The sequence below is a fragment of the Dermochelys coriacea genome, chromosome 4 (assembly GCF_009764565.3).
Source record: "Dermochelys coriacea isolate rDerCor1 chromosome 4, rDerCor1.pri.v4, whole genome shotgun sequence".
Classification (NCBI taxonomy): Eukaryota; Metazoa; Chordata; order Testudines; family Dermochelyidae; genus Dermochelys; species Dermochelys coriacea.
Window position 1 is genome coordinate 20,798,209 of NC_050071.1, and position 15,539 is coordinate 20,813,747.

General features: G+C 37.7%; 2 protein-coding genes across 3 annotated transcripts in view; one reads left to right on the top strand and one right to left on the bottom strand.

Moving 5' to 3' along the window:
• The window catches only part of PKD2 (polycystin 2, transient receptor potential cation channel), a 43,927-nt gene extending 35,868 nt beyond the window's left edge, over positions 1-8,059 (top strand). The window contains exons 12-16 of one of the 2 annotated variants that reach the window (XM_043513498.1): positions 618-735; positions 977-1,140; positions 3,830-3,977; positions 4,299-4,368; positions 4,479-4,620. In XM_043513498.1, coding sequence (XP_043369433.1) covers positions 618-735; positions 977-1,140; positions 3,830-3,977; positions 4,299-4,368; positions 4,479-4,483 — 505 coding nt within the window. In that variant the 3' untranslated portion in view covers positions 4,484-4,620. Of the gene's footprint in view, positions 1-617; positions 736-976; positions 1,141-3,829; positions 3,978-4,298; positions 4,369-4,478; positions 7,297-7,384 lie in introns of those variants that run through there. The other variant, XM_043513497.1, reaches the window with a different exon arrangement.
• Positions 8,060-8,085: 26 nt separating this feature from the next.
• The window catches only part of LOC119855032 (broad substrate specificity ATP-binding cassette transporter ABCG2-like), a 39,951-nt gene continuing 32,497 nt past the window's right edge, over positions 8,086-15,539 (bottom strand). Inside the window, exons 12-16 of the mRNA XM_043513501.1 lie at positions 14,376-14,500; positions 13,016-13,170; positions 11,480-11,569; positions 9,780-9,877; positions 8,086-8,905 (exon numbers count right to left, since the gene is read on the bottom strand). Of these exons, the coding sequence (XP_043369436.1) occupies positions 8,758-8,905; positions 9,780-9,877; positions 11,480-11,569; positions 13,016-13,170; positions 14,376-14,500 (616 nt within the window). The 3' untranslated portion in view covers positions 8,086-8,757. The remainder of the gene's footprint in view (positions 8,906-9,779; positions 9,878-11,479; positions 11,570-13,015; positions 13,171-14,375; positions 14,501-15,539) is intronic.

Here is a 15,539-nt window from a genome sequence, read left to right on the forward strand (position 1 = left end):
CGTTTGAGTGTGACTTGCCTGCAGGATTTCATGAGGATGGAGGGGGTTGGGGTTGTTTTATAGTAGATGTGTTCCTCTCTCATTCATACCAAAGACGGGCAAATGAAGAACCTTTCCTCCCTCAAGTGTTCTTCTAAATGGGGTCCTGTAAAGTTTCATTATGTCACCTGTCCTGTTAAGCAGAATCTGGGGAAGTTCATGAAATGTTTTGGTCTGCAGTGTCATCTGCATACAGATGATAGTTAGGACTAGAGCTCCTGTTGTTCATACAGAGATACTGCATTCTTTGTTTTTTCAGTGCTAGTCACAATTAGGGATGTGGGTAAGAGGAAACTGTCTTAAATGCAATCCAGTGAAAAGAGTGATGCTGTTAAGCAGGGAAAAAACCAGTGGGCTAGGGCCAAGACTGTTGGTGATATGTACCCAAGCTTTGCCAGCATGATTAGTGGACTTGGATTGTGATGGGCAAGCTTGTAGGCAACACTGAATTAAGCATGTTCTTTGGCTTTTTAGAGAATTTGCTGTAGTTAAGACTTTTTTTGTTGGTTCTTCTCGCCAACATTTTTGGCAAAACGTCAAAAAAAAAAAAAAGGGGGGGGTCCATTTTATCTTTTCAGGAAGGGTCACACAGATGCAGAGATTGAAGCAATATTTACTAAGTATGACCAGGATGGGGACCAGGAATTGACAGAACATGAACATCAGCAAATGAGAGATGATCTAGAGAAAGAGAGGGTAAGTCATGCTTTAGGGCAATTGGAAGACCTCGAACATCATCAGTTGGGTCCTTGGAGTTCCTAAGCACCAATTCTCATTTGCATTAGATTTAGATTTACTAATCTATTATGTTGTCTAACATTCACTCCCAACAAAACTATAAAAGGGCGAGAGGTAGTTCAGTGAATGAGGTCATGTAGCCTTGACCTTCAGCACACAGGTGAGAGTCTATGGATAACATGTTTGGTTTTTCATGAAGGAGGATCTGGATCTGGACAGGAGCTCTCTACCACGTCCAATGAGTGGTCGAAGCTTCCCTCGCAGTCTGGATGACTCTGAAGAAGATGATGATGAGGACAGTGGACATAGCTCTAGAAGAAGAGGTAGCAGCTCTAGTGGGGTTTCATATGAAGAGTTCCAAGTGTAAGTGCAAGCAGTGGTGCAGAGTGTGGGTTTTTTGTTTGTTTTGTTTTTTTTAAATATATATTTCTGTATATAAACCAAATGAAATCTAAGAAATGTGTTACAAAGCTAACTGTAAATAGCTGTTTATCGCTTTAAATATGTTCTCTGCATTTTAAGTTGTTAGTGGATCCTGGATGAAAATGGAAACAAAACAAAAGAAATATTTAAATCCCAGATTTAAATATATAAGCAACTAAAAAAAATAAAAAAAATGGTGCACAATGAAGGTCACTTACTGTAACTGAGGATCTTCAGGATGGATTCTGCATATTCAATGCAGCACCGATTGGCACAGCCCAAAAGTAGGAATATGCAAAGGACACTCAAAGAAATATGGATTTTTTCCTACTTTAATTTGGTTGGTGTCTAATGAGGGCATGCCTGTTTGGCAATTTAGTGTGCAGCAAGCCCCGCTATGATTCTACATTCATTAACTGGCATTCAGTTAATGTACAGGACACTGTGCATTGTAGATTCACATCCTGACTTGCCACGCACTAAATTGTTATGTAGATAAGCCCTGACTCTCTTTGATGTAATTACAGTAAGAATGAGCCATACACACCAGAGTCCAAGTTAACACCTCTGCTCTCAGGTGTTTGTGGAAGAATTTCATCCATGCTCATACAGTGGCTGACAACCTGAAAGAAACATTGTCAATTTTAGAAAAAAAGAAAAGGAGGACTTGTGGCACCTTAGAGACTAACACATTTATTTGAGCATAAGCTTTCGTGAGCTACAGCTCACTTCATCGGATGCATTCGGTGAAAAATACAGTGGGGAGATTTATAAATCGTACAGTCACTAGGATTTAAGCTCCTACACACCTATATCGATTCTGAAGGTGAGATTTAGGCTCTGAAATCAGTTAGGTGTTGCAATGCTGAGTGCAGCAATGCCTAAATGTGATGGGTTCAGTCACAGAGACCCCCTTGGGGCTGTCACCTGATGTGCTGAGATTACCTCTGGAACCCATTTTTCCTGCCATCTTGGTACTCCAGAACCCTGCCTTGTTGAGCCAGACATGCTAGCCTGCTGCAACACAGACCCAGGTCTGGTCCACGCCTCCAAAGCTGTATTTTCCACCGAATGCGTTTGATGAAGTGAGCTGTAGCTCACGAAAGCTTATGCTCAAATAAATGTTAGTCTCTAAGGTTCCACAAGTCCTCCTTTTCTTTTTTGTGAATACAGACTAACACGGCTGCTGCTCTGAAACCTGTCAATTTTAGAGTAATTCTAAGTCTACTCTGCTCTTCTTTCATCAGACAAAAATCGAGGTTTATTGTACATTCAAATAGAACTATAGGATTGGCAGGAATTGGTATTGTTTATGTTTGTATATTTGGCTGAAATGGTCTCTCTGTAGGCCTCAGTCACAGCAAGGATGAATGAAGTGGTTATGACTTAGGGGAACCTGATTGACCATCTTCCTTGTTCAGTAGTAACTGTGTATAATGATCCCAAACTGTACTACCAGTTAAAATGTCCGCAATCAAATGCCTGTGTGTCGGATGTATTTTCTTTATCCCCATATAGGATGTAGAACATATCAGTTGATTTGCTTGGGATGGGATTAACTCCATTAGACATATTATAGCAAAATTAACACTTGTTGCTTGCTTTCTAAATCCCCTTCACTTGAAAACATTCTTGCATCCGATGAAGTGAGCTGTAGCTAACGAAAGCTTATGCTCAAATAAATGTTAGTCTCAAAGGTGCCAAATCCTCCACTTTTAAAAACATTCTATTAACTTAACATTAACATTCCATTAAGGTGGTCTGCTATGTTCACTAGTATTTATATGAAATTTGTTTGACGGAAAGGGTGGGTGGGTAGTTGGTCTAGGGATAAATAAATAAACCTAGATGCTGTATTTCTGTAGACCACATGAGTTTCATAACTAGGTCTAGGGATAAATAAATAATAAACCTAGATGCTGTATTTCTGTAGACCACATGGGCTTCATAATCAGTAGCTCTCAAATCATCATCAAAGATGAAAATTATCTTAGAAAATGATTGTATTTCTTTATATATATAAACATTATGCAAGCCTGTAAACACCTAGCTCAGTTAGAGTACATACAGACCAGAATATGGAACCCTTCATTCGCCATGAGAATGCATGTCTCTTTTAAGTAGCAGCAATGGTTCTACTTACTTTGAGAGAGAAGAAAAAAAGTATTGCAGAACTGAGTGTGTTCTAGTGAAGTTTGCTGGGATTCATTTCTGGGCCAAAAATCTTCCACCCAGGATGGTATGGAAGTAGCACTCTCTTCTCTGTGGAAAGCAGAGTGTCTCTTGTACATTCTGTAGCAACCCCCCGAAGTGGTACTGACCAGTTCTTGAGTGAGCCCCACCCAGCCCACCATTTCTGTACAGTTTATATGACAGGATATCCCCCAAAGAGAAGGAAATCAGAGGAAATAGTTTAGGAATAGAAATAGTTTACACTTGCTATTGCCCTTGTCCCTTGCTGAGAAAATTACAAATTATTCCATTGTCATTTTGATTTGTAGGTTTAATAAAAACGGTACAAATGTCATCTGATGAACTTTCCACTTCCTACATGTTGATTAGCTAAAATCAAATTAATTACTTGAAAATGTCAGTAACATAAAAATTAGCAAATATCTGTTGCTTTCAGGTTGGTGAGACGAGTCGATCGCATGGAACATTCCATAGGCAGTATTGTTTCCAAAATTGATGCTGTTATTGTAAAGCTTGAGGCAATGGAGCGGGCCAAACTAAAAAGGAGAGATGTGTTGGGAAGACTGCTGGATGGAGTTACAGAGGTAGGAAACCTCCAGTATGACTTGAGCAGTCAGTTGACTGATCATCAGCTAAAGAGCTGTTTTCCATGTAAGATGATGAGCTCATTTGTTTCTACTTTGCTTTTCTACGACTTCACACATAGGATTGTGATAACCGAGCTAGACATCTTAGCAGTGTTAAACTGGTGACTATCAGACTCCCTTTTGGGTTTATTTAAAAGCCCTTAATCCAAATCCAGCCAGTGACTAGTTATCATAGTGAACTAACACATCGCTGTGTGAAAGCTTTGTCATACCATGGTAATGGGCACAGAATAAAAACTTCTTGTCGCTATTCTGCATCTGCTACAACAGTACCTTTACCTCCTGTTCAGAAGATACAGTGCTTGGTTTAGTACAAAGCCATACTATGGTATGAATTCATCTGAGGTGTCTTTTAGAATATTTTATACCTTCTTCCAGATTTTGTTCACAATCGAATTTGGAAGATTATACTGTGAGTTTGTCTGTCTTTGTATTTAGGATGAAAGATTGGGACGTGACAATGAAATACACAGGGAACAAATGGAGAGGTTGGTGCGAGAGGAACTGGAGCGTTGGGAATCAGATGACACAGCTTCCCAAATGAGCCACCGCTTGGGAACACCACTTGGACTGAATAGCCAGCCTCGTTCTAGGAATTCCCGTCCATCCTCCTCTCAGTCAACAGAAGGCATTGATGGAAGTGGAGGAGGGAATGGCGGGAGCAACATCCATGTGTAATATTATTTGTCAATGGGTTGTTTTAAAATTTCAGTCCTGTATTATAACAGCAAATACGCTATTTACTATTTGTTTTCCAAAAACAGTGATGAATGTTAAAGCTACCAGTGTCCTCACCTGGGGATTGATCAGTAGGCCATGGGGACACCTAATCTACAACCACTGTGTCAGCAGCTGACAAATGTAGAGTTGGCATTACCTACCTACCTACCCCACTAAATTGCCACCTACACTGGCTTTAGGACCATAATCTACCAGTAGCATTGCTTAAAGTGGCTGCACTTGTAGGATCTTTGCCCAGAGGGTTTTACAGTTTCCCTGTCTTGTTTCTTTCCAAGTACTCCCACCTTAAAACTTAATGCTTGCTATGCAGCAGGAGCTCATTTTGGTTATGTAAAATAGGACTGTAAGAATTTACTTTCCCATTATGTTACGTTTGAAATTAGTTTCAAAGTTGTTGTGGAGTAAGTCTCTTCTAAAAGTTTTAATTAATAGTTAGCCAAAAATGCATTTAACTTCTCAACTCAAATGTTTAGATTTCCAATGCTTTATAAGGGGAAATATTATTCTTAAATTCCTATTCCAAAATATATTAATAAGGTGACTTCCTATATAGTTCTTCCTGTTAATTATATTTGACACCACTTACAAACAAGTAACACAATCTCCTTCTTCTTCTGGAGTTTTCCTTTAGTGTGCTAATATTTTTTTAATTAATTTTAAAATAACATTCCCTATGTATCAGAGCACTGTTGCTTTTTTTTCCTCTGACAGCAGGTCATGTTTAGTTCATTTTTTTTATGAAGTAGAAGCATATGCAAGTGACATCGTACTTCATATATTTTAGTGTTTTAAAAGTAGTTCTTTGGGAACTTCTTTACACATAAGAGAGACAAGGTGGGTACGGTAATATCTTTCTTTATTGGATCAATTTCTGTTTACTCTTAACTAATGTGATCATTGTTGTCTTTGTGTCTGTCCATAGCTGGCTTTTAGGGTCAAATTTTCAAAAAGGAAGACCTCTGAGCTCCGCATCCAAAACTGAACCTATCCTTTCTACAATTACATGCAGAAGTTAGGTAAACATTAGATAAGTTGTGAAAAACATCAATGAATCTTGGGGGAAGCAGGGGTAGAGAGAAATTGACATTTTGAACATTTCTGACTAGCTCTAGCAAGTATTCATTCCAATTCAAAGGCAGGGGCCTAATTAGCTTCTTATGTATGCACTTACCTGACCTGCATGAGCCGGTATATTTCTGTATGTACACTTTTTTCTGTAGGGAACTTCACTGCAACTTGAAATTGTAGTCTTTAGTATAACTAGCACTTTTTAGTACAAGACTTGCTGGATTTGAGACTGCGGTAGAGCTTTGAAGCAGCAACAGCACTGACAGTGATTTGAGTTTGCTATACAGAAAATTAGAGGCAAATATGTACAATTTTTGATAGTAGTATATATTTATATATCGTGAAATATGGGAGTCTTCACTTAAGCTGACAGTTGCCTTAAGACTTACTGTAGGTTTAAAGGGGAATGGAAAACTTAATATTCAGATGAAGTACACAGTATTCTAAGTGTGTAGATTTGTAGGATGTAAGAAGGAAAATTTCCATGCCAAAGGATAAGAAGCCTTTTTATTGATGCTGGTGGCTTTCATGTTGTGCTTATTATAGGAATTGCTTCCTGTAATTAACCTTAAGTACCTTATATTCTTGTGTTAGTATTTTTGGTTTGGTATTGGATCAAATACACCTCCAAATATTGCAGAGTTTTCCCATATCTATATATACCAGCACTTGTTGTCATGTTACGGTGTCATCCAAGACGCATTCCATATGATCAGAGCACTTGTCCTTGATAAAAACAAAACTTTTCATATGTTAAACTTACAAGAAAGTACATGTTCAGTCTTAGATCAAGAGACTTCTCCCCTACTGAGAGCTGAAATTTCCCAATAGACTATGGGTCAAGCTCCACCACTGCCAAGTGGATAAGAAATTTAATCCAAATGAATTTACATCATAATAGTTAAGGTTAAGATTTTATCACAGTTATTTTTAGCAAAAGTCAGGGACAGGTCACTGGCAATAAACAAAAATTCACTGAAGCCCGTGACTTGTCCCTGACTTTTACTAAAAATAACTGTGATAAAATGGGACTGATGGGGGGAATGAAAGCCTGAGTCCTGCTGTAGGAGGGGAGGAGGGATCTAGCACCTGCTGCCACTGGCTCACAGCCCTGGGATCCCTCCGCTGCTTGCGGAAGCTGGAAGCTGTGGGCGCCCCCCCATGCCCACAGCAGCTCAGAGCACCAGGGACCCTGACAGCTTCAGCCCTGCCCCCATAGGGCTGAAATGGAAAGTGTCATGGAAGTCTCTGAAAGTCACGGACTCCTGTGACTTAATCTAAGCCTTTGTAATAGTATACAAAACCTTCCATTACAGTACTGTGTAGGCGGTATATTTCAAGGGGTCAGTTGGCTAATGGTTTGACATATGGTAAGATTGTATTTGCAAGCTCTAAAAAATTATCATTTGGTCTGTTGGGGCATAGGAATATGAAAATGCCAATACAGGTTTCAGAGTAGCAGCCATGTTAGTCTGTATTAGCAAAAAGAAAAGGAGTACTTGTGGCACCTTAGAGACTAACAAATGCCAATACAGTATTGTATGTCATGTAGTTAAAGTTTAAACCCAATCATCTGACCAAACGATTTGGCTTCACAGGAAAGAGGTTGCTAGTGCTCAGTTAAAGTGATCTTTTGTTATAAAGACAAGACATGTTGGATGTTGCTGCAATATCATGCTGCAGAACTAAGGAAATTTGCATTTGTGAAGCTGTGCCTTTTCAAAACACTACAGCTATCACTGTGGCTTTAAATGTGTCCTAAAATTGTACCTTTTCTAGACTAATATCCAACAAAGCTTTTCTTTTATTAGTATGTTAATTATGAAAACCAAAATGTTTGCATCCATAGCTATATTTGTTTGTACATTTGTAACGTGTCGTTACTGAATAACAAACTTCATTTTGAAGTGCAGTAAGCTTTCATGGGCTACCCATGTGTGTTGACAATGTGCCATGCAATAAGTACATGGCAACTAGACAAATGTGTTACACATTTTTTATTATGGTCTCATTTTAAGTTTAGATTCTCCTGTAACTGTTACATAGAAGAGAGCCTTTACCCTAGATACAAAGTAAATGTAAGGTCTTTGCATTAACATTTGGTCTTATTAGGAAGCTGTTAATTATGCAAGTCTTCCACAGTTATCAAAGATTTATTGGTCTATAATACTGAGCACTTTACTTCCTAATAAAGATTTTACATATGAAAACTACCAATGTGTATGAGAATTATGGACAAAAATGGTTGCATTTAAATCCGTCTCCGTATGGTGAGTATCCTGTATTGGACATGTTGCTTCTCCATTCCTGCTTCTTCCCATCCCCCTGTACTGTTTTAAAAATTTAAAAAAACCACAGCTGCAGGAGCACACTGATTGGTAGAACCCAAAGGAAACTGAAGGCCTAGTCAATTTCACTTACTGCCCTGCCTTGCTGCAGGAAGGAGAAGCCTCTGCTAATTAGATAGGAAAACTAAATTCTCATCCAACTTCACTTTATATAGTTTTTTAAACTATATATTTTCATTTCTAGGGTAGACGTGTTCAGATTTTTTTTCAAGTGCTTTCTTGAGCTAGCTGTCTACCACTATCAATAATACACACTAAGCCTTTGTCACCTTAGGATGTCAGAGATGCTACTCTGTTTACATCTCCCTTACTGCTGATCTGGGGCTTCTACAGCATTCTGTGGTCCCTGGACATCCCAGGTCTAAATTATAAGCTATCAACAATCCTCTGCTGTCTTCGTGCACATGAGACCTTTGTAAAAGATATAGCTCAGTAGCAAGCAGGATTAGTAAAAACTGAACACTTATCAAAATCTTTAATCTTTGAAAATGTTAAACATTTAGTCCATTCGCTATCAAAACTACATTGTGTTGTACTAGATGCTTGTTAACTCATCTGAATTAAGAAAACTTCTTCAGGAAGCGCAGTTTCAAATATGCAATTGTAAGGAAGATTAGTGTCATGCACAGAAGAGCCACATAATTCCTCCACATGCCCCAAGCAGACACTTCAATGCCTTGCATTTTCAAATATTCTTCTCCAGTGCAGCTAGTCAATACAAATTAAAGTTTAAAAAGTTAACCCTTTGTAAAGATCTGTAACTGAATATTTAATTTGCCTGTTTTCATAATTTTGCTGAAAAATACTTTGGTCCAATGCAAACAAACAGAATGGTGACTGAGGATATATTAACCTGTGTTGGGGGGAAAAAAGATTCAAACCTCAACTCTAATACTAAATTTGAACCTTTGCTATTCAGTGCACATCAGCCTGCATAAATAGTTATTCTACTCTGAAGAGGCCTTGGACCTGTAATACTACTAAAGGCCTCAAGCTAGCAAATTTTGCAAGTTATGTTGCATATTGTGGAGAAGAAAAATCTGAATTTAAAAGTCTTTGTAAAAAATTTGAGGAGAATAGCTGAGTAGAACGTAGCAGAGTACCAGGGCCAAGGGAAATTCTCTTCCCTTCACTATTCTTTGGTAATAAACTATGAGAACGTCTTCAAAGTGCAATTTTAGATATGCAATAAGAAATTATTACAAATATAAGGCACACATTAAAAATAGTCTGGGTCCTTTTCTACACAGGAAAACTTGTCAGGTCCTGAAATGGTTTTCAAGAACAGATCTTAAACTGTTTCAGGATCACTACCTGTTCTCTCAAATGCTTTCTTTAAAAACTGTCTCCTCTACCTTCTCTAGCACTTTAAATCATTTTAAATGTCTAAAATGACTTATCTGAAATGAACGGCCAAATATTTGAAAACCAGAGACTGCTCCAGAGGCTAAGTATTCACTTATAAAGCATAGACCCATTAGCAGCTGAGGCACCAGGAAAACAACAAAAATCTCATTCAGATTTGTAATTTAGTGAACGTGGGCTCCTTGCAAGAACTTGTTTATAATAACTGCATACTTACATTGTAAAAGGACTAGAAGTGATGCAACTTACATTGACCCCAGTCACATTGGCATTCTGGCAAAAGTTTAGACCTGTAAATTCATTAATTTGCAAAGCCTTTAAAAATAAAAACAAAAATAGATAGTCAAGGGGAAGCCACTTAGCAGGTTTAATGAATTACTACATACTAAACAAACCAACAAAAGTTTCCTTTAAAGTATATATCAAAATTGTAAGCCAAGATCTGAAAAACTGTCTGCAATCAAAGCTTTTTTCTAGTGTTGAAGAAATCCTTCCACTGAAAACAGTTTAGTCTAATTTTCAGATAATTGCATTTAAAGTATTGGTAAAATACTGTGGAAAATATCCCCCTTTGACATAAGTGCACATGTTGTCTTTGCCATAGGCACAGGGCCTGCTGCTGCACAGACTGCTATTGGGAGACCTGCATGATGGAAACTCATTGAAACAGAGCAAAAATGTCTCTTTGAATTAAAATAATACTACTGGCTCATTTCTCTTATGCTATAAGCCACAATATCTATTCCTTTCAGCTTTTCCAATTTTTTATTTTATATGACAGGGCTCTGAGGCATGCCAGTTTTTTTTCTCCCTACCAGCCCCAAAACACTGATCAGATTTGACACTGTATTCTCCACTAAATTTCATAATTATAATGCCAGAAGGAACCATTGTGATCATCTAGTCTGACCATCTGTAATATTCCGGTCATAGAAGTTCCCTAAATTAATTGTTGAACTAGAGAATATCTTTTAGATACTGTGTTCAGGATTGCAAATCACTTGAAGACACATGACTAGTCACAAAAATCAGAAAATAAGGTCTGAATTATGGTTATAGATGATATAAGTGTATAGTTCAAAGGATACAGCTTTCAGATTAGCACTACTAGGCTCACTGTAGCAATCTTGTATAAACATTTGAAAGGATTGCACTTATTTGTGTTAGTTGTGGCTGATGCCCTTATTGAAATTGGGACTCACTCTGTGTTTGTATATACCTGGCACAGTAAAGACAGTCATTCGTCTGAAAAGTTTACCATCTAAATAGGAAAGGTGGAGGAGGAGGAAAAAACAGGTTGTTTTTATTTTTGTTTGGTTGTGGAGCCAACTCTTTTCCCTTCTTGGTAACTATTGCTGAAATTGACAATCTGGTTTTTAAATACCCTATCTCAGCATTACCTATATCTCACTGGTATCCAGGCCTGCTGTTATTAAAATGTTATGGCAATACAGTAAGGGAATTATCCAGTTTCACATGAAATAAGCAATGGCCAAAACGTAAGAAATGAAAAATGCAGAGGAGTTAGGAAGTTCTTCATATTTCTAAGAGGAATTGAGAACCACTATTATAGCAGATACTTAAGTTACATTAGTATTAATTATGTATTGTGGAGAGCAGTTCTGCAACCTGCAAAGAATCAGGATGACTCAAATAATCTTTCTGGCCCTACTGCTATTTATGATTATCTATTGACCTCATTTTCTTGTGCTATGCTAGTTTGTTACAATACATATCTGAAACGGTGAGACCTATTGCACTGTACTGAGAATGTAGAGACGGGAGAACTTATCTGTGTAAGTTGTAACTTACCAATTATAACTGGAATAATATTGTTTGACATTATTTCTTATAAGATAATGGTGATTTCTTTCAAAAGGTGTTTCCAGCATAATGCACAGAAAATGTAGCACTCACTGTCAGGCCATAGCGAGGGATGCTGAAATAGTTCAACCAGAAAAGCCAAGATTCGATGCTTGTGAGATTTACCAGCAAGCCAGAGAAAATCTACAAACAGTAAAGAAACAATCAAAAGTACGTCATGGGAATTTTGCAGTCCTGAGTCACTTCAGATTTTGACACGCTTAAGGGCTTGTCTACACTTGAAATGTCCTTCCCTCCCTTGCACCCCCCCGAGGCAGCAGCTAGGTCAGTGGAAGATTTCTTCTGTTGGTACTGTTTACGAAGGGACTTAAATCATCTTAACTACGTGGCTCCAAGGTTTGGATTTTTCATACCCTGCATGCAACAACCTAATTTTCTACTGTAGACCAGGTCTTATTCAGTGTACAGAAATAATTCCATTAATGTTAAATGTATACATGCATGATGAGTATAAAATCCGAAATCTGGGCCTGATTCCGTAGGCCTTACCTGCTCTGTCAATAGGAATAGGATTAGGCCCTTTGTTACCTGAGATGTTTAGTAGTTCCATGGTCTCAGACAGCAAGGGAAGAAATGCAATGGAGTTGTATTTGAGGCAGAAGTTTACTTAGAATCTTTAAAGGACAGTTTCTTTCTACCTGGAGCAATAGTGGCCTGTTGGGCCATCACTAGTTTCTTGGCAGGAAACAAAGGATTTTCACTCAGAAGCATAGGTCTTAAGCCTCCTCCTAAAGCATAAGTCCTAAGTAACATGAGCCTTTCTCTGGTCTCCAGCAGTAATAAAGCCTGGAATCTCCCTCAAATCATATTGTAGCTTCCCTCATCTAACCTTTGGCATCCTCAAATAGGAAGAACTCAAAAGAGGGGAAATACAGCAGTTCCTCAGCAACAATCCTCTGACATGACTTAATTATAGAACTAAAAGGCCTAAATCTTGGTCAAGAGAGGCAATGGGTAAAAAATATAAACAAAGCTGTTAGAAACCACCACCACCCTGGAAAAGAAAAGCTCTGTAATCTGCTCTGGAAGAGCAATCCAATAGATTTTTCTCTTTATAGGTAAGAATAATCCATATCAGAAGGGGACAAAAACAATCACTGAATTCAAGGACTTTGACTTGGCTCTGGTGTATTCCACAGAATCTTCCAAAAGCTTTCCTCCCTCCTGCAACGCTACTGGCAGTTACACCCATACTTGCCAAGCTATGCAAAATAGTCCCATTTAAGTCATGTAATTCTGCAGAGGTAATAACACCAAAGAGTCAGAGACCAATCTTTACCATTTGATAATCTGGGTGTCACTTGCAAAGCAATAGGGAACCACTGCTCTGGGCTGCTTAGCTTTTTTTACATGTTTACTTGAGCTGTCTCACTTTACAGGAGATGTGTTCATAATATGATCTGATATCAAGAGGAAGGATTAGACAGTATTCTTAAAATTCTAAAGGGCTCTACTGATATGCTTCAAAACACATAGTTTTTTAAAAACAAATTACACAGGGCATTTCATTGTCATTTCTTTTGTACAACAAAAATTTAAGGGGAAAAAACAGAAAAATGTATCACTCACAATCATAAAAACAAAGCAAATATTTATGAGGAGATTAGCGACAGCCACAATATCTTGTCCCGTTGCTATAGCCAGAGCCATAGAACTGGCTGTGTGGGCGACTAGTATAAGGGTAACCATCATGATAAAGAAAGCCCCAGTTGTTGGCTTGAAACCTAAGAAAGGGGAGGAGGGGAAAAAGTCTCAGTCTATCTTTTCCTAGATTAGGGTTTTTGTGTATACTATGCATATGCCTCTTTTTAGTACCACAGTACATAACTTGCTTTTATTTGCAGAAAGGGAATATCATCAACCATAAAGTGTTCTGTCCTACTGCATGAACACCACTTTAAAGAAAATGAATATCTTGGATTATAACAGGAATTCAGAATGGAAACCTATATACATTGCACCTATAGCTGAGTCAATTAAAAGGTGAAATAAAGTAGTAGTCCAGCTGCAGAGAAGGAGTAGTAGGGTCATCTCCCTTCCTGCACGCTCAACAACCTCTTTCAAATGCCTCCTCAAAAACCATTTCCTTTGTCTTGTTTTCCACCCTTTATTTTTTACTCTCATGTTATCTACTCCTCTATATGCTCTACTGGTCTATACTTTAAAATATCAGAATCTATAAACAACTGTATAATATTTTCATTTGTATGTAGTTTACTCTCTGCCCCCTTCTGTTGTCTGATACCCTTCTGATCTATGCTTGCCTAATTAAGAGCAAGATTTTTTTTTTTTTTTTTTTTTACTTTCACTCATGGTGAACAGTCCTACTGATTTGATCATATTAGACTGTAATCTCGTCAAGACAGGGATGATGTCTTTTTAATCTCTGTTAGGCTCCGTACAATGGTACTATATTGTTTATCATCATGAACAGTAATAACTGGACAGATCCTCAGCTGGTGTAAATTGGTGTAGCTCCATTAATGTCAGTGAAGCTATGCCAATTTACCTCAGCAGCAGATCTGGTCCAATAAATTTATTAGCATAGTTAACTTGTAGAAAAGCCAAGTTCATTAATACCCTTGGGTCTCTTGCTCCATAAGCAGTAGATTAGACAAACCATAAAAAGGCACACACAGAATTTGGGAGGAACGCATAAATTGGTGTAGAAGCTTACCAAAGCTAACTTCAGATTTGTATTAACAGTAAGTAGTTTCAACACATTCTATATACCAACCTACCCCCAGAATAAAAGTTTTCTATGAGCTTATGCTAAAGGGGGGGAAGAAATAAAAAATGGGACAAGGACCATAGCCCTATAAGGAAGATGTGCAAACAGACCACCCATGGATACCTGAATTATTTGCTAAAGGAAAGAGTGAATGACCATAGTTCATTTTGATGCAGCTTTCTTTTATAGGATACTTGCCTATTAAGAAATAGTTTATAGAGGTGAAGATGATGCTTGGTAAAGTCCTCATGGGTATTAGATCAGCCATTATCTTTGAGAAAAAATATGCAGATACTCTGTAGTAACCACTGATATATTCATGTCTAGAACACAGAAATATATATGTATATTATAGATTATATTTCAGTAATAAAGCAATGAAGCCATATAGACTGGGATTTTCAAAGCAGCCTAAGGGAGTTAGACACCCAACCGCCATTAATTTTAATGGGATCTGGGCACCTAAATCCCTGCCATCATCTATAGTGACCAATTTTAAAGAGCTCCAGAAACCTATGTACCCTGTATTATAAGGAGTACTGATTAAGCTTCTTATTGTTCATTATTTTTTATAGTTTAGTTAAGCACTATTTTATTCATCTCACCTCTAATCTAAACAATCCCTTCAGTCTATTTTCATATGAAACTCTGTCCGTGCCTCAAATCGTTATCACCTTCTCTGAATCCACTGTATTTCTGCTGTACCCTTTTTGAGATTGGATGACCTGGACTGAACATCATATTTCATCCTTTGTTGTGAAGACAGGCAAAGAAATCATTTAATTTCTCTGCAGTGTTTATATTCCTTAATTGTTCCCTTTACTTCCCCGTCAGTGTAGTGAATTTATTGATTCTGAGGATATACTTACATATTTCTTTTTTTGATTTTGTATCTTTAGCTATTTGCTCCTCATAACCCTTCTTAGTCTTCCTTATTTATATCTTACATTTTTATCTTCCATAGTGTACGCTCTTCTTTACTCGCTTCACTTTTCATTTTTTTGATTCATGCTTTACTTAACCTGAATAACCTCTTGAACTTTGTCATTTGACCATACTGCTTTTTTCTTGCCCTCCTGGTACTATTTTTGGTTAAAGGGAGATGCATGACTTCTGTGAATTATAAACTGCTTAAGCAGGCTCCATGCTGATTCTAGTGTTTTCTATCCTTTAATTTTGACTTTAGAGTCTTTTTGATTATCTTCTTCATTTTTCAAAAAACACCCACCTCCTTGCTCAAGTTTAGGGTCACAGTGCTAGTTTTTGGTACGATTCTTCTCCTACAAATGTTTGGTTTAATTATTTTGGTGGTCACTAGGACTTAGTAGTGGTTTGGTTATAGTTACTTCTTGGACCAGCTCT